We start from the raw sequence: 17,567 nt of genomic DNA, 5'->3' as shown, positions 1-17,567 counted from the left end.
TACAAGAGTTCCTACCCATAGGCGCAACTAGGGGAGTGCTCGGGGGGTGCTATAGTACCCCCCGGGCTATAATTTAGCACCTCCAGTTAAAAAATTAATAATTGAAAAATTGTGTGAAAAAATAGTGTTCTTCTTATTTCATATAGTTATTTTTATTTGATCCTTTTATCAGAAAAATGAATTGTTCATGACTATTAGTTAATTACATGATCAAAATTACTTGAAAAATATTTCACTAGTCATTGCAAGATAATACCAGTATAAATATTATACGTTGTATATTGTATAATATTTTTTTAATTTGTTTATTTCTTAGTGCTGTTATATATAAAATGTATAAATATGTATAAAATAATATAATGAAATAAATAGGTATGTTACAATTTATACTTGTTAATATTTATAAATTAAAATATTTGTGTATGTGTGTTGTTATGATACATTTAATGATTAAATTGAGATAAGGTACTTGGGGGAGAGTAAGTGTTGGCGTAGCCTCTCACGGGTTAGTGCAAGTTATGTAATTTCAGCAACCCCAATATTTGGGCTCTAATTGCGCCTATGTTCCTACCGCATGTTTTATTTTATTTATCCTACCGCATATTTGTTTACTGGTGGTAAAGGGAAAACATTTGTCTACAAATGTCTCATTAACAATTGTATAGAAATGGGTTATGATGTAATTCCGATTGCTTGGGCTGGAATAGCAGCAATGTTGTTACCCGGAAGTTGCACATTACATAGTCGATTTAAATTACCTTTGAATTTGACAGATACTTCAGTTTCGTCATTGAAGATTGTATTAATAGCAAAGAGACATGAGCTATTCGAAAATCAAGCTATTTATGACGAAGCGACTGTGGCATAAGCATATGCGCTAATGCTTGTTAATTGATTATTAAAAGATATAATGGAAAACAATGTTTCCTTTGATGAGAAAGTTATTGTCTTGGGAGAAGATTTTAGACAAGTTTTACCAGTTATCCCCCATGGTTCTAGACAGTTTACAATACAAAACTGTATAAAATATACTCCAATGTGACCACATTTTAAAATTATTAACTATTTAGAAATATGCGAGTAAATCAAAATGAAATTGAATTTTCAAAGTTTTTGATACAAATTGGAAATGGTGAATACCCACTAATAAATCCTGATTCGGGCGAATATTCAATTGAAATAAAACCATCGTTATCAGTCGCACATATAAGTTTTTTTATTTCGGAGGGGGCCGATTGTGTATTTGGTTTTCGGAGGGAAAAGAAAGAGGAAGCACACTATTACGACAAAAATTACTTTAACATTATAAGACTTCTCGACTGTCTTTACACCATCAGAGAAATAAGAAACTCAATTTATTTAATGATTTATAATTTTTTAAAAGTATAAAAACTATATAGTTATAAACAATTTTTTTATTAGAGCACTCAAAATTCATCACATATTTTCTTAAAGGAATAAACATAATTTATAAAAATAAAATATTAAATTATCGCATAGGCAACATTCTCAGTGTCGCGACAAATTTTCGAAAACCCTCAGCATTAAAACATATCGATGTTAAAAATTACAGTCTTTAACAATGGTGTTTTTCATTTCGGAGGGGGCTCTGGCCCTCTCGGTCCCCCCTTAAATACGCCCCTGATTGTTATTATCAAGTGATATAATAAAAGACGTATTTGGAAATTTTATTTTTAATTTTAAAAATGTATCTATTTTTTTACAATTTGGTATTCTTGCTCCAAAAAATTAATACTGTGATGAAATAAATAATGCAACTGTCAATTTGTTATTAGGGCAAGAAAAAACAATTTTAAATTTATACACAGTGTCAAAAGAATGTGACGATTTTCTGTTTCCTACACAATTTTTAAATAGTTTACATTTAAGTGGTTTACCTCCACACAGTTTGGTACTAAAGCAAGTTACTATTGGAATACTCTTGAGAAATTTAAATGTAGTGTCCAATCTAATGAATGGTACAAGATTTATTGTACGAAATATGTACGATCATTATTCAAACTTGGAATCTATAACTGGCCAAGGAAATGGTCAGGGTATATTATTGCCTGGAATTAATTTAACCCCGTCATATTCTACTCTTCCTTCTTCATTTACCAGACGTCAATTTCTAATAAGAATAGTTTTTGCCATGACAATAAACAAAGCACAGGTTCAAATATTGGATAAAGTAGGATTCTACTCCAACCTTTATTTAGTTATGGTCAACTTTATGTTGTCATATCCATAGTTAGATCTTTTGAAAAGTTAAATTACAAATAATACTAAACAACAAAAAAGATACAATGAATATAGTTTATAAAGAAATTCTATAATAATAATACACACATTCGTTGAAATTAATTTTTTTATCATTTTTTTTTTTTTTTGTTAAATATTAACAGTTTTTCCCGTGTATAAATATTTTATAAATGTAATTAAAACTTAAGAAATTAAATTATTTTCCATTTTATGTTTTTCCTATACATTAATTGCACATTATTCTAACGATGTATACATCTTTTGTATTTATTTATATATATAAAATTATTCAACAATTTAATATCTTTTTACTGTAACCCGTCAGCAACGGGCACTTTAACTAGTTTTAAGCCGGGTGCATATTGAGACACAGGAGACGCAGCGCAGGAAAAACTGTATGACCTATGTGAGCGTAATATTACTACGCAGTTCCGTGTCACCATTCACCCAGTCATGAGTGAAATTATAGCAAACAATTTAATAAATTTAATTTCTGAATCAGATTCTAATGATGTATTTGATGAACTTCTTTTATTATATTTGTTAAATACACGTAAAAAATTGTGGAAAAGTAATTTAAAAAAAAAAAAACCTAAAAATAACCTACAACCTAACCTGTTTCAATTATAGACTCTTCCATCGCAAAAACTGTAATGTTCTGGTATCATCCATTAATGTATGTCAACCATCCGAACGAAACGACTTCCACAATAAAAGCAATCAGGCGAGGGCGAGGGGCTTAGCTCCTCTAAATATTTGTCTAGTCCCTTCAAATATTTATCTATCTTTTACATAATAGTACAATTAAAATTAAAAAATAAATCATATACCAAAATGATATCAGAAGAAAAAAATAAAACCCTAGTTGTGCTCATGACCACAACAACAAATTTGGAAACTATTAAAGAGAATAATAAAATTTGTATCAATTTCATTCTACGATTACAAATGTAATTGTGTTGAACAAATGATTACCGCCAATTTGATCAGTGTAGCCAACGCAAAACGTTCCGGATGTTTGTTTATTTCTCTCCCACTCGTCGTTTAGTGTATCTATAGAGAACGTAGTGTAATGCGATCATAATACATTTCGTTTTTTTTTGTGAATGCCGGCCATTTTTGTGTTTAACGCTTTCCTAACGTGTTCTCGTACGTTTTCGTTTCTGAATCTGCCATATCCTACATATTCAAACGTCATACGATCTGTTTGTGAATCTGTGATTTGGAATTTTATATTTTTTCACAATGGACGTAAGTTTGGACGAATTAATCAAGAACAAAAGGTCGTCATCCCGCGGAGGACGCCGTGGGGGTGGAAGACAAGGCGGCTCCAGAGGATTCAGTGGTGGTAAACGCGGTGGCGGAACATCAAATTTCCGATCAAATGGAGCTGGTGGAAGCGGTGGTGGTCCTATGCGCAGGGGCAGATCCATGGCAAGGCGATCCAATGGATTTACTCCTTACTCGAAGGTGAAAAACACGTGAATAAACGTGACTACCATTTGTGAAAATTCTGTAATTTAAATTTGGCTTTGTCGAGTTTGGTTCTTCAGTATTACGGATTATCCGTTAAAAGTTGTAAAAAATTATTTTTATTGCAGTAACTAGTATTTGAACCCCTTCCTTAATTAATACTTGTTTGCTATTTGAATCTTTAGCAAAATTCGTGCTAACTTTGATCAGGCCTTCCTAATCTAGAATTTCTATTTTTAGAATAATACTTTTTTATAGATATCTACTCATGACTCTTGGAAGGCAGATATCATCTTAAGGTACAGTTTACAAGCTGTAGCTGGTTGCAACAACTGGCCATTGTATATTATCTTGTTTTTAATGTGTTATGTAAAACACAGCATTACAGCGTTAAGTTAAATGGGTTTCCAATAGTGCAATGTTCAGACGTATTTAATAATTTATTTAACTATATTTGTATAAACATAAATAATTTAAATTAATAACTACATACTTCATGCTATTAATCAGCACTATACTAAGACTACTAAGATGGAATAAATGATCATTAATAGTAACCAAATTATTCAACCGTTATTGGAAAAATAGTAAGAAGATGAATTACAAAATAATCTTTTAGTAGAAATTCAGTTAATAAAATATACCTAACTATGAAAAAAATGTTCTTTTGAAGTGTTAATTTATGGACACTTAAAATACAATAAACAAAAAATTTAGTTTTTCTATTTAAATTTTGAACAATTTTTATGTATTTACATTGACATTGTAAAACTAAAAAAAAATTAAAATTTGAGCACAGTGTGATTAGTCCTAGACCAGTGTAATTGACAGTCGTGATAACTATTGTTCACATCCATACGTCAATCACATTAGAAACTATGCTAGGGTATTTATTTAAATAACATTGAATTGTACGATTGTTGCAGTCTATTATAGCTTGGAAACCGTACTTTTACACAATCCCTATGTAATTATATAAATTATTGTTCATTATTATATTTATAGAAGATTCATACTTATATAAATATAGTGATACAATATATATTTTAATTACAAATGATTTGTTAAAATTGATGATTATCTTTTGACCAAGGTTTATAACAATGTTGATGAAAATTCAACTTAATGAATTTTTGAAGGAATTTTTATATAAAATAGGTTCTACATTTATAACTTATAAAATAATTAAAAATATTATTGATAATCATGAATGTCTATTCTGTTAGGTTAATTACTATTATATATTACCATCCTTGTAATTAATTGATTATCTGTGTACCTATTATTTATTTTTTTAATATGTTCTTTTTCTATTTAGTATCAAACTATAATAAAATTGGGTAACTAATTTATAAGTTATACAGTTCATAACAAGTTGTTTGTTCTAAATTTTTATATTCTTTTGTAAAATCAATGAATTAAAAAGAAAATTGCCTCCAAAACAATGGTCAATTTATACTTATGACTAGGCATAGGGACTTATAGCTCTAAAAAATACACAAATATGTATGCAAATATGTTTCTATAATCATCAAAATATGCATTATAATATGCATTTATACGCATTAAAAAAAAAAAAATAAATAAAATAAAATGACTACATAGTACACAAAATAAAACGTGTTCATCGGATGTGATGTATCTTTAAATTCCGAAATAAAACTTTGTAGTCTGCTACTCGTATACTATTGTCGGCATAACACAATGTTACAAAATACTCTTATGATTCATGTTGTGTGGTTGCGAGACGCAAAAACAATGACAGATAATAATCGACTGAACTGAACACTTAACAAACAATTTATTATTCTATATTGACTATTATCTTTATCGACATACGGTCGATACGGGTTTATAGTATTATTTATACTTGCACAAAAATTATAATAATATATGAGAGGTAGTTTGCAGATAGCATATATTTCTGGAAGTATTAAGTCCTCTTAGTACATTTTTTCTTTTTGATTGGTTGAAATATGTATCTATAGTTTTTAATTTTAAATTTAAAAAATTTGTCTAAATATGCAAAATAAGCATAACAATTTTAAAATGTGCACTTTCCTGCAAAATCTATCAAATATGTAAAAATATGCGAATTCAAATTTTAGATCTGATATCATGGCACTGAGAAACAAATTTATTTCGCACACTGCTATATTTAACAATAGTTAAAAAAAGTATGCAAATGCTAGAAGTCCATAGCCTACTTATGACTATTACTTTTTTATCCTTAAATTGATCAAGACTTTTAATGTATTTACTAGTAGCATTGTGAGGACCAACAATAAACTATATTATAAGTATGTTCATAAATGTGAACATATGTATTGTATATAATTGTTTGTTATATTAAATGTTGTTATTAATACATTATGTTAATTTAAATTAACGAATAGGTTCAGTAGTACATATTTAATATAGATACCATGTTTATGAATTTTATATTATAAAAAAATATATAATTTTATTTTTATATTTTAATATTTTAATTTTTTTTATTTAGGGCGATGTAAATGCATCGTGGACTCATGATATGTATGAAGGGCCTAAAAGACAGCAAATTAGAGGTGGTCTCTCAACTACTAATATTCATAAAATTGTTATATCAAACTTGGACTTTGGAGTTACATCTACAGATATACAGGTTTGAATAAAAATTTTAGGAATTTTTAAATTAATGTCTTTTTATACTATTAACACTTATTAATGTCTGTTTTACATAAGTGTTGATAATTTTAGATCTAATACAAGTATTTACTTTCTTATATTAATATCTATGTTAAGGTATAGTCAATTACAATATATCTTAGTTCTATAAACTCAATAAATAACACTATAAAAAGCCAATGAAACTACCAACCAAAGTTTATTTTAATCAAAAACATAAATATTCATATTAATAGGGTTTATTTTTTATAAATTTTTTAAATTTTATGTCTCCATATTCATTTATAATTAAATATGAAACTTATTTACTCTTTAGGAAAAATGTCTTTTAGTATGAAATACTAAAAACAAAATAACTGTATAATAATTTTAATAATATATATTTTCTAGTATCATTGTCTATAATAGTGTTTGAGTAAGTGAACAAGACGTTTTAAATAGAAGAAAAAGAATTTTATTATTGAAATATTATATTAATTGTTAATCAATTATAAGTATATGCTATAAAAAACTTCTGGTATATTAATTTTTCAATTCATCAAAATATAAATAAAACTATTTTATGTTGATAAGTTAAAATAGAAGTTGATAGATTTCCTGAAATGTGTTTTACTGAACAAAACTAGGTTTCATTTTATTATTAATGTGAAATAAAATAGATAACATTATTTTTCCAGGCATCTTCAGCCGATTGCAGCTTGAAGATACCTAGATAGAATGTTCGCCACATGTTAGATCCGCTTATGGCTCAAGGTCTGGGTTTCATTTGTGTTAACAGCCGTCCAAGAACGACCCATGGACTATGTTTTCTCTTTCTAATTTCTATACCTGGCTACTCAAGATAAATTATTACAAAAGAATTCGGTTATCACTACAACTCTATTAAGAAAAAAAATTTTTTTTTCTTGCCTAAATTTTATTCTGGGAACAGTATTCAGTATAAGCCTCTGACTACATAGTAACTCATTTCTGAGTTGGTGAGCTTGACATTTTCCATAGCATTACATTTATTATTATGTCTTAAGCTACTATGTTAGTCACAAGTGCTTCATTGAATAATTGATAACTATCTAAGTAATGCACATTGTGTTTGAAAATTAAATTTTATGGGTACACCATTTGTAGCAATTTATTTTTCATTATGAAAGTGTCTCATTTGCATCAATTGGGAAGTTTAAGAAACAAATAACAATCAATACTACATCAACCACGTTTATTATTCAATCTACAGCAGAACTCAGAAGATTACAAAACAACATATACATCTACATCTTTAAACACTAATATTTGTCATCAATGGATATATACATTCAAAATTATACATTTGGTGTACCTGTTGATATTAACACAATTGTAAAATATGTGCTCTTGCTAAGTAAATCCCATTAGGCTAATTTTTTTTAAATTAAAAACTTACTTTTTATTGGATAAATCATTCTGTAAAATAGTTATGTTGAATTATATGTCCATGAATGAAATACTAATTTCTGAGCATTCATTTTTGAACTGTAATGTTTTATTTAAATAACTTTGTGGTACTTGAGGTATGAAAATAAAATTATTGGGAATTCAATAATTATTGATTATTGTGTGATATTCTTGATTATTAATATCTTGAAGAGATATTGTTGGTTTTTGTTGTCTTTGTCCTTAAATTCAATGGTCTTCTATGGTGTGCACCCTTTAATTCTTTCATATATTGTATTTAATAAATGTACTAAAACAATGAAAAAGAAACTACGGACATTTTAAGATCATCACAAAGAAGATACTGTATTGTTATGTTCAAGGAATGAAGATTTAAATATAATATCAATTATAACAATTTATATAATCGTTATGGATTAAAATTAATTATATCATGTATAAATAATATATGATGAAAATAAGTATTTAAAAAAAAACCCCAAAGGATTATTCATTCATTAAAATATAATTATCTGAAGAAGAATTTTGTGTTGAAACATGTTTTTACTGAAACAAATACAAACATTACACATTGAAAATAAGAAAATCTATTATTCAAATAAATACAACCAAACAAAGATAAGTTATATGGAAGATGTATTTGAGAAGATGCTGCAATAATTTTAAGAAGATAATTTGCAAGAATTTGTAAGCAGTCCTAGCCAGATTATAAATTAAGAGAAAACAATTTTCTATGAATATTTTTTAAGTAACATCCTCAACATTTTCATCGTCTTAAAAACAATTGGTCTTCTGAAGCTATACAGTGCATTGATTATTACAAAGTAATGATATTACTCTATGGTTTAAAACAAATTGCTGCTGTCAATTCTTCTCAGTAACTTGTGACTTTTAAAAAGTAATCTATACTTGTATATTCCTTGATAAATTTCTGGATTTAAGAATATTTTAACTTTTGTCTTGTGAATGAATGTTTTGTGTTGGCTTGGATGTTATAATTTGATTAATTTGTGTGTTATATATTAGTTTAAATATGTATATTTTTTTTTTACAGGAGCTATTTGATGAGTTTGGTCCATTGAAAACTGCAACAGTTCACTATGATAGATCTGGTAGATCATTGGGAACAGCTGATGTTGTATTTGACAGTAAAAATGCTGCATTAAAAGCAGTACGTCAATATAATAATGTACCGCTTGATGGTATGTATTTTAAATATTTTATAATGTTATTGTTAATTAATTTTATTGATTATTTAAGGTCGCCCTATGAAAATTGAACTTGCGACTGATTTGTCAACTGTTGCCAACCTTGCTACTCGTCTCAGTAGACCAGCACCATTGCCTGTACGAGGTATTCGTGGTGGTATGTTCTTATTTTGTATTCTGTATATATTTATTCATATATTTTAAATTAAATTATAATAGTTATAATTCAAATTCTTCTCTTTTTTTTAGGGGTGAGAGGTAACCGGGGCAAACGTGGAAATACCCGTGGTAACTCCAGAGGACGTGGTGGTAGAGGTGGCAGGAACAGCGAAAAAAAAATGCCAAACAAAGATGAATTAGATGCACAACTTGATAGCTTTATTAAAAGCAAGAATAATTGATTTCATGTTTATATTTTTGACTTTTCTAATATTTTTAAGTAAACTAGTGTTCGACAGTTCAAACAGTGTTACTAAGTTATTTGTCAGATGACTTGATAATTTCTTGATAGGTTGATAGTAATTTTGACCTGTAATTATACTCATATAATTGAATTACTTTCCAATTTGTAAATTTTACCCCTTAAATTTTGAATGAGATACATTTTTCTATTGTAATAAATTGGGTGGTATACCTAAATTTAATTTTTTTTTTTTTTTATATTATATATAAATATGCCAAATTGTTTTTTCTTTGTACTATATATGAAATACTTTTTAATACTTACTAGTTAATTTTTGAAATTTAAATTGATGAATGTTTTCAGTTACTTTCTTTCCCAAAATATTATTTACATGTGAAAAAGAAAATTCAATATCAGTTTTTAAAATTGTTAATGAATCATATTAATAAAATAGTCAATTTTATATTCAAGACAATTACAAATGTATTCATGTGGAATACTACAACTAAAGAAATCTAAATAGTTTAATTTGTTATGTTTTATCATTGATTATAAATACTAGTATCAATGGTTTTACTAAAGACTAAAACAAATCAAGTAATGTTTAAATTTAAATTTATAAAGTAATCATTGATAGTGTTTCATTAGTTGAGGCAAACCCTTTTAATTTTTCATCAAAACAACTTTAGCGACTGATAAAAATTGTATTTGTAGTGATTCAATTTAACAAATGTAAAGATGTTTGAATTGATAAAGGAGTCTGCCTGTCTTATATATACTGATCGACTGTATTGTCTCTGGCTATAACAGGATTACAGAATACAGATAAACAATATTATTTTAAAATTATTAATTAGAAATAAAACAACCCGGCCATTATAGAGAGGAAGATGACTGTACATGTGTTGAGTTGCAGATGAAAGCAACTCTCGTACTCGCGCACACATATCAATAAATGTCGAAAATGAAATGAAGTGAAACCTCTGAATAGCAGAACTCTCGGTCGCCGAAATTTTATCCGCTATTTAGAGGAAAACATTTTTTTTAATAAATAAATAAATTCAATAATTTAATTTTATATTATTTTTACATTAATTAAATACATCTTGAAAAAATAAAAACTAACATTTCTGATAAAAATCTGTTACTTAAGTTTGTTTACTAATTGCAGGCGTAGTTTTTTCATATGTTAAGGCATTTTCTAATTGGACTGTGTTAGAGAACAATGAACTATTCTGTACCTCGATAGAAGAAATATTTATGTATGTTTTTTATTGCTACCAATACCTCTCGTAGACTTCTTATTTTTGGAATTTCTTGATCTTCGGACCCATCATTTTCTTCTTCATTTTGTGTAGACATATCCATACTATCAGATGAATTTTCGATATCAGCATCCTAAGTCTATGCAATCGTCTAGTGTTATGTAGTCATTTTCCGTAATTTTATTGTCAATCACCTTAATAAGATTGCCAAGTTCTTCTATTGGTGTAAGTAGATCATCAACGTCTGTAACGTTGTTATCACGGTGCCTAAAGCCAAACCGCAAAAAGCATTTCTTCACTGTTTCGGGTTGAATATTTTCTGTAAATGAAGACATCCAGTAAATTACATCCAACACGTTGATAGGTTAACTTGAATTGTCATTCAAATCGACAATTGCGTACGATATAACTTCTTAAACTGACGGATTACTCCTTGGTCAAGTGGTTGGCAATGAGATGTCATATTAGGTAGAAAAAAACACAAGTTCAATATTTTTCATTTTTAAATGTGACTGAGGAGCCGCTTTGTTTAAAATGAGTAGTGGCATAGATACAATTTTTATCTGGGGAGAGGGGTGTTTGTTTTTTTATATTCTTTTACTCTTAAACTACTAAAAGCAGTAGTGAATTAAACATACTTCCTGAACTTCGATTGTAATTTCGAAAAAAAGATTGAATTCGTAAACTTCTTGACTATGCTTTATAGGAATCATTTTTTTTGATTTAAAACTAGATATGTCCAAAATAAATATAAATAATGCAATAATTTCATGAGATTTTTAAAAAAAATATCTTAATTTTAAGGTCCTTTAAAATTGAAAATCGGCCTCCTAGAAAACCTAGATATTTTGTTAAAGAATTCATGGATGTATTAAAAATTGAAATCGGAAATTTGTAAGTACAGTAAAATCTCGATAAGACGAAATCGATTGGGACCATGATATTTTTTCGGGGTTTCCGTTTTGACGATGATAGTTAATTGCATGTAATTTGAAACGGGATCAAAATAATGTTCCGTTATACCGAGGTTTCCATCTTACCGAAGTTCCGTCATATCGAGGTTTTACTGTATGTGTAATTTAACACCGCTTATTGGTCAAAAACGTACGAAAAATACATGTGATGCGATCCCCACTAATGATTTCTTATTACTCATAAACATGTAAGGCTTAAATGGAAGTTCTAAAATTATTGCCTATACTAAACCCCTTAAAACTGATCATTTGCAATCCTCATAAATAATACCATATACAAGTTTTTGTATTCAATTGGTATGAATAACTTAAATGTATTAAAAAATAGAGTGGTGATGTGCTTTTTTTGTACACAATAATGACTAACTATAAATATGTAAAAGATAAACGTTATATATTATTTTATCATTAGTATTCTATCTAGCCTAGAGATTAAACTGAATTTTATTATATTATTGAATTTATTGAAATGTTAGAGATACGTAATGTAAATAATTACATAGATTTGAATGTATTATAATTTAGGATTGGGTTGTATGTATTTATTGATTATAATGTATATTTAAGTTTAAAAATTACGAAAATTTTTTTTGATGAGAAGTTAGATTTGATACAGGGACGAATGAATTATACTACTATGTTGATCTTTTAACTTGAAACCAATGTACCAATGCTCTTGAATTAACGATGTTGAGTACTGGATCAGGTGGTATATTTTGACAGTGTTTGGTTTCTTTTGTCAGTTTTTTGTAATTCTTAAGAAGACTGCAGGGAAATAACTTAACAAATTAGTCTTATTTTTATTTTATTTGGCGTAAATTTTATTTCAGTTTTTTAAGTGTAAAATTATCTTACACTCACACACAGAGACTGCAAAAGTAATTGGATAAGAAACGGCTTCCAAAAAACCGGTGATAGACATTTATGGCAGAATCTTACAATATTATTTTATAATAAATTAGCAAATAGCATTTTAAGAAATTACAAAAATGGTAATAAATCGTTTTCTTCGAATACGATTTATATTAACAGTTAAACTTTGTTTTTACGTCAATCTCGGGATCAGAGTCTTGATAGATAATCAAAAAAGACTGTTTGAACGTGAAACGAACTTTTTAAATATACATACCAACATATTATTTATTTTATTTACTTTATATTTATTTACTACTTACTTATACATTCATATAATTGACTTTTATTACAAATATATTTAAAATTATCGTTTTTAATTCATTTTTTTTCATCTGTCCTGTAAAATGTATATATCAGTTATCTAATTCAGCGTTTCTTATCCTTTTTTTCATTCATGTATCCCTTGACCTCTCAACATTGCTTTACGAGCCCCCAAATGTCAATTCAATTTGTATATTTTTATAGGATTAATAAGAAATTATTTTTATTGGGAAATAAATAATTATGAAGTATTTTTTTTTTTTTTAATCAGTATGTAATGTATATAAAAAAGTAATATAAATATCACAATTTAATTTTAATGTGATCCTTAATGTTGTTTGTTAACACTTTTTGGTTCCACAGATGATAAGTAAACTCGTTGTCTGAATTCACAAGAAGTATATTACGATATTTATTTTAATGAATGATAAAGCTAGAAACGATACAGCGAATGAAATAAATAAATTGATTTTACAGAAAATTCCCGGTCAAGGCATACCGTATAAATCAGTTGACATAGTGTGCAATACAATTGATACCTACTTTAGAATTATCCTCTAGATTTTTTAAATTCTTTGAGCTCTTTTGGCCTACAATCTCACGACCTTATGTTAAAATTCGGCATTTCTATTACGCTGTTAATAAACTTGAGCCCTCCTAACATGTGTGATGGTATAAGGCCAATGGCATTATTTCCGTTTTTGATAGGGGGGGGGGCAACATTTTTCACCGGCCCATACTACCGGGGGAAATAAAGAGTTTCGCTCACACGTTTTAACTTATACTTAAGGTACATATTTTATTTGTTATATTTTATACAACTTAAATTTTTGTAAAATATAATTTTGTATTTTATAAACATTATCTAAACAAGGTTAATTTATTCTAACTTAATCTAACTTAATCCTAAATCAATCTAAGCTGAAAGTGGATATCTTCCATTTTTCATTTTTGAAAATACATCTACTGCATCATTTAAATTAATTTTTGCAGCAGTATCACTTTCAACAGCTATAACCAACAAATTACTCAGCCGATCATTTCCCATTGTCAAGCGTATAGTTGGTTTTAATTAATTTAAGGAAAGAAAAAAACATTCATTGGAAGCAGTTGTTACACACAAAGTTAAAAGAATATTTATAATTTTAAGAGTTTCAGTAAAAGCTTTAGAAAGTTTAATTAAAATTTTAGAAATTGAAAAAAGATCATGAATTCCATCGTCTCGATCTTTATTAGAATAATTTAAGTTAATTAAGTTAAGTTTTTTGTAGATAAGAATTCAGTTTGAAGTATTAAATTATCATTTTTAAAATGACTACAATGATTAAGGAAAGACAATAAATAAGAACTTTTGAAATAAATCAGGACTGGAAGATAAGAAAATATTACAAGTAAAAATATCATTGCTAGAATTGCTCAAATGATGGTTAAATTCATTAAAGAAATTTATTATTCTTGTAAAATTCTCATGTGTCTATTTATAGTTTATACCAATTGGCAATTATCAAATATTGTGGTAATAAACAATTATTTAGTACCTACGCAGTATTTTCAAAATTATAAAAATATGCTTGATTTTTCACAAATAACAGCTTATAGCCATAAGCGACAACGATCGGCCTTTTAGGATCCTTTTTGATCATACAGGAGCAAATGCCCACCTTGTCCCTCTCCAAATGATGCTACTGAACAAAGCTATTGATAATCAGAGTTGCGGAATCACGGTCTTATATAAAACCGTGTGCGAAACAATATAATCGTTATGACCATCACCCTTATAGGGTTTATATTCCGCAGAAATTTTTTTCCCATGGGCAGTTATATGTTAACTTATCTCGAGTACCATTACATTTTGCTACTAGACAATAGCACAACATCAAACTTAGTATACAGATAAGCCTTAAACAATCAACTAACCTAATACATAATAGCAGCCAACAAGAAACAAAATAAATTGTTTACACTCAGTACTAATAAGAACCCCACAAGATAATTCCATCTCAAGTAAAACTTTTGGACGCCCAGAAAAGTGGACAAGGGAGAGGTAGTTTTAAATAAATTGGTATATATTATTTTTTCAATTTTATTTATGTTTCTTAAGGTATGTAAATAATTTTCTTTCATATTAAAAGCAAATTGACAATTATGTAGGCATAGCTATTGGTAAAAAAATTCTGGGAATTGTCCTACTAATAGCTTAATAGATAGTAAAAGTAAATAATATAAATGTTTGATGTTGGGGGTTGAGGTACTATAGAAATAGGATTTTACAATTGTCATTGTAAATTTCTTTTCTTAATTTTTCTTGAATATGGTGTGAATACGTCGAGATTTTAAATGAATGGGGTTGAAGTCATTGACTTGTTGATAAGAAGTCTATCATTTAATTCACATAAATAATAAACAATATATTTAATTTTTTTCAACAATTATATAGTCAATTATAAGGTTTGCAAATTAAATTATTTTATTTATCCATTTAATCTCATAATAAATACAATTGCCTATTTAATTAAGATAGGAATACTTATATATTTTATGAAGCCTTAAATAACAAAAATGAAAAATATTAATTTGAGAACATTATTTTTATATTTTAATAATAAATAAATTTTTTTATTTTATTTACATTTACAAGTTAAAGTTATGAACAGGTTTAACATTTTAAGTTACACAAAATTATTAAATCTTAAATTTATTAACACAGAAACCAAAAAAAAAACATAATTGGAAAATCTACTTAATAGTTGGTGGTAATTCAATGGGCTAATATAATGAGAGTTGATGAATTTCGCCGGATATAAACTATAATATAATACACATATAAATACAATAATGTACACTCTAAAGTCTTTTTAACGTTTTCTTTTTATCTTTGGAAATCTTCTTTTTGTCTAATGATTTGCTACCAGCATGTTTTTTTGCTAATGGACCATCACTTGAATTATCTTCTCTCCCTATTTTCATACTCTTTGGTACCTGCAAATGTTGGCAACAATAATGATTAGTACTTTTCATTAAGAATTTATAGCAAAACATCTTTACTTTATATAATAATTAAAGTAAATACTTATACAAATGGGTTATTAGCTTAATTTTAATGATGTACATTGAAAATTAGTTACATCATATTTCTGTAAAACACTAATCTCAGATATAAATTTTTATATTATATTTTGATTTCATTATATTATATTAAATTATGTTTGTTGGAATAAGATACACTTATGACTAAGATTTCTAATTTTATTTTCAAGTATTTTGACTAAAATATTTATAATAAATAAATAACTTGTATTATCAGTCAAATATGACATTTGTATTTATACAACATTCCAAAAGAAAAAAAAAATGTATAAATATAACTAATGTTTAAGGGACAATCATTTTAAAGTATAATTAAGAGTAAATTTCAAAATATATTATATAAAAACAAATAAATTATTACATGATTTAAACTTGAAAGTTAAAATCAGTAAAATGAATCATATTAAAGAATCTGAAAAGGAAAACATACCTGTGCATGAATTTCAGTAATCATTTGTGCTCTTTGGAAATATTGGTCATATTCTTCTAATAAAAGTTTGCCGGCTTCTTCATTTAGAGCGGATTCAGCATTTGGTACAATTAATAAACATTTTATTGTCTACAAAATAAATGGATATAATAGTATTTAATTAAAATATTATCAAATGTTTTACTTACAAGAAGAATATGTTTTATTCCTAAATCTGGTTTCCAATCTTTTTTCAAAGTGTTAACACATATTTCACCACTGCTAGCAACATTTGGATGGAAAATTTTGGTAAGGAAATATGCTTTAGGTGGTGTATGTGGAAAATCTTTGCCTAATACTAATTTCACGTTGAAACGACCACTAGCGTATGGCGTTCCAGCTGTGCATCATGAGAAAAACAATGTTAACATAATGCCCAAAATAGTTTACATAGGTTAAATTACTTACCAGGACCATCAATAAACGCTTGTATATTGGTGACATCGGATTCGTTTATGACAATTCGTATACCCTCTGGTGGGTCTTTAATTAATTCTTCTTGTTCCCGAACTATCCTGCGGATGGTTTGCGGCGATAGGTTTTCGACATTTGAAATCTAAAAAATTGAACGTACGAGTAAGACACATTTTGTGCAAAACAAATAACAACAATGTATTGTACTTACGGAACTCATATTTTGGTGGTTTATCGAACGGGAATTGGGAAGCTAAATTGATGGTGTTTGTTAGGTAATAAAAGTCACTCGGTAATAAAAGCGATGAAAAAAATTCTATACTGCACGCGGATATTGTTGATTTTGACTGGTTGAGATACTGTTGCGTACGTTTACACGATTTCGAATCGCGATAGGGATTCAAAATACGAATATCGTAATAACATAGTACAACGGTATAAGACTATCAGTGGTTAGGTATTATGTCATGAATCAACAATAATAATAAGAAGGCTCGACTGCTCGACACAAGCACGGACAAAGGTAGCCATTTTAACGATTCACCCCCCACCGCCAGGGAGAGGGCCAATGGAACGTTGGATATCTTGATTTCGAAACGTAACGGTTTATCGGTTGGCCGTCCGTTTCCGAGAAATATCGGTGGGCAACGGGAAGCGTCATCGGAATTCACATAGCTGCCCCCGTAACGACTCGCGTGTCACGTAACCGTGAGCCATTCTGCGGCGGCTACGGGCAATGTC

The 17,567-nt window shown here is 27.9% G+C and overlaps 3 protein-coding genes across 3 annotated transcripts; 2 read left to right on the top strand and 1 right to left on the bottom strand.

The window, feature by feature from the left end:
* The first annotated feature begins 910 nt into the window (after positions 1-910).
* Positions 911-2,251, top strand: LOC112688905. The gene is made up of 2 exons (XM_025562324.1): positions 911-1,019; positions 1,797-2,251. Exons 1-2 carry the CDS (start codon positions 911-913, stop codon positions 2,249-2,251), a joined length of 564 nt encoding a protein of 187 aa, XP_025418109.1.
* A 1,256-nt stretch (positions 2,252-3,507) lies between these two features.
* LOC112689241 (THO complex subunit 4-like) lies at positions 3,508-9,592 on the top strand. The gene is made up of 5 exons (XM_025562845.1): positions 3,508-3,732; positions 6,239-6,379; positions 8,885-9,032; positions 9,091-9,195; positions 9,288-9,592. The coding sequence occupies exons 1-5, from the start codon at positions 3,508-3,510 to the stop codon at positions 9,437-9,439; spliced, it is 771 nt and encodes a 256-aa protein (XP_025418630.1). The 3' UTR covers positions 9,440-9,592.
* A 6,053-nt stretch (positions 9,593-15,645) lies between these two features.
* Positions 15,646-17,529, bottom strand: LOC112688761 (ubiquitin-conjugating enzyme E2 S). Its single transcript, XM_025562114.1, has 5 exons — positions 17,038-17,529; positions 16,821-16,968; positions 16,562-16,752; positions 16,374-16,502; positions 15,646-15,835 (listed from the first exon to the last, which is right to left on the bottom strand). The coding sequence occupies exons 1-5, from the start codon at positions 17,044-17,046 to the stop codon at positions 15,701-15,703; spliced, it is 612 nt and encodes a 203-aa protein (XP_025417899.1). The 5' UTR covers positions 17,047-17,529; the 3' UTR covers positions 15,646-15,700.
* Between the last annotated feature and the right edge of the window lie 38 nt (positions 17,530-17,567).

The sequence above is a fragment of the Sipha flava genome, unplaced genomic scaffold (assembly GCF_003268045.1).
Source record: "Sipha flava isolate LNK unplaced genomic scaffold, YSA_version1 111_pilon_pilon, whole genome shotgun sequence".
Taxonomy (NCBI): Eukaryota; Metazoa; Arthropoda; class Insecta; order Hemiptera; family Aphididae; genus Sipha; species Sipha flava.
Note: the sequence above shows the minus strand (reverse complement) of the source record. Positions and strands in the feature narration are given on the sequence as shown.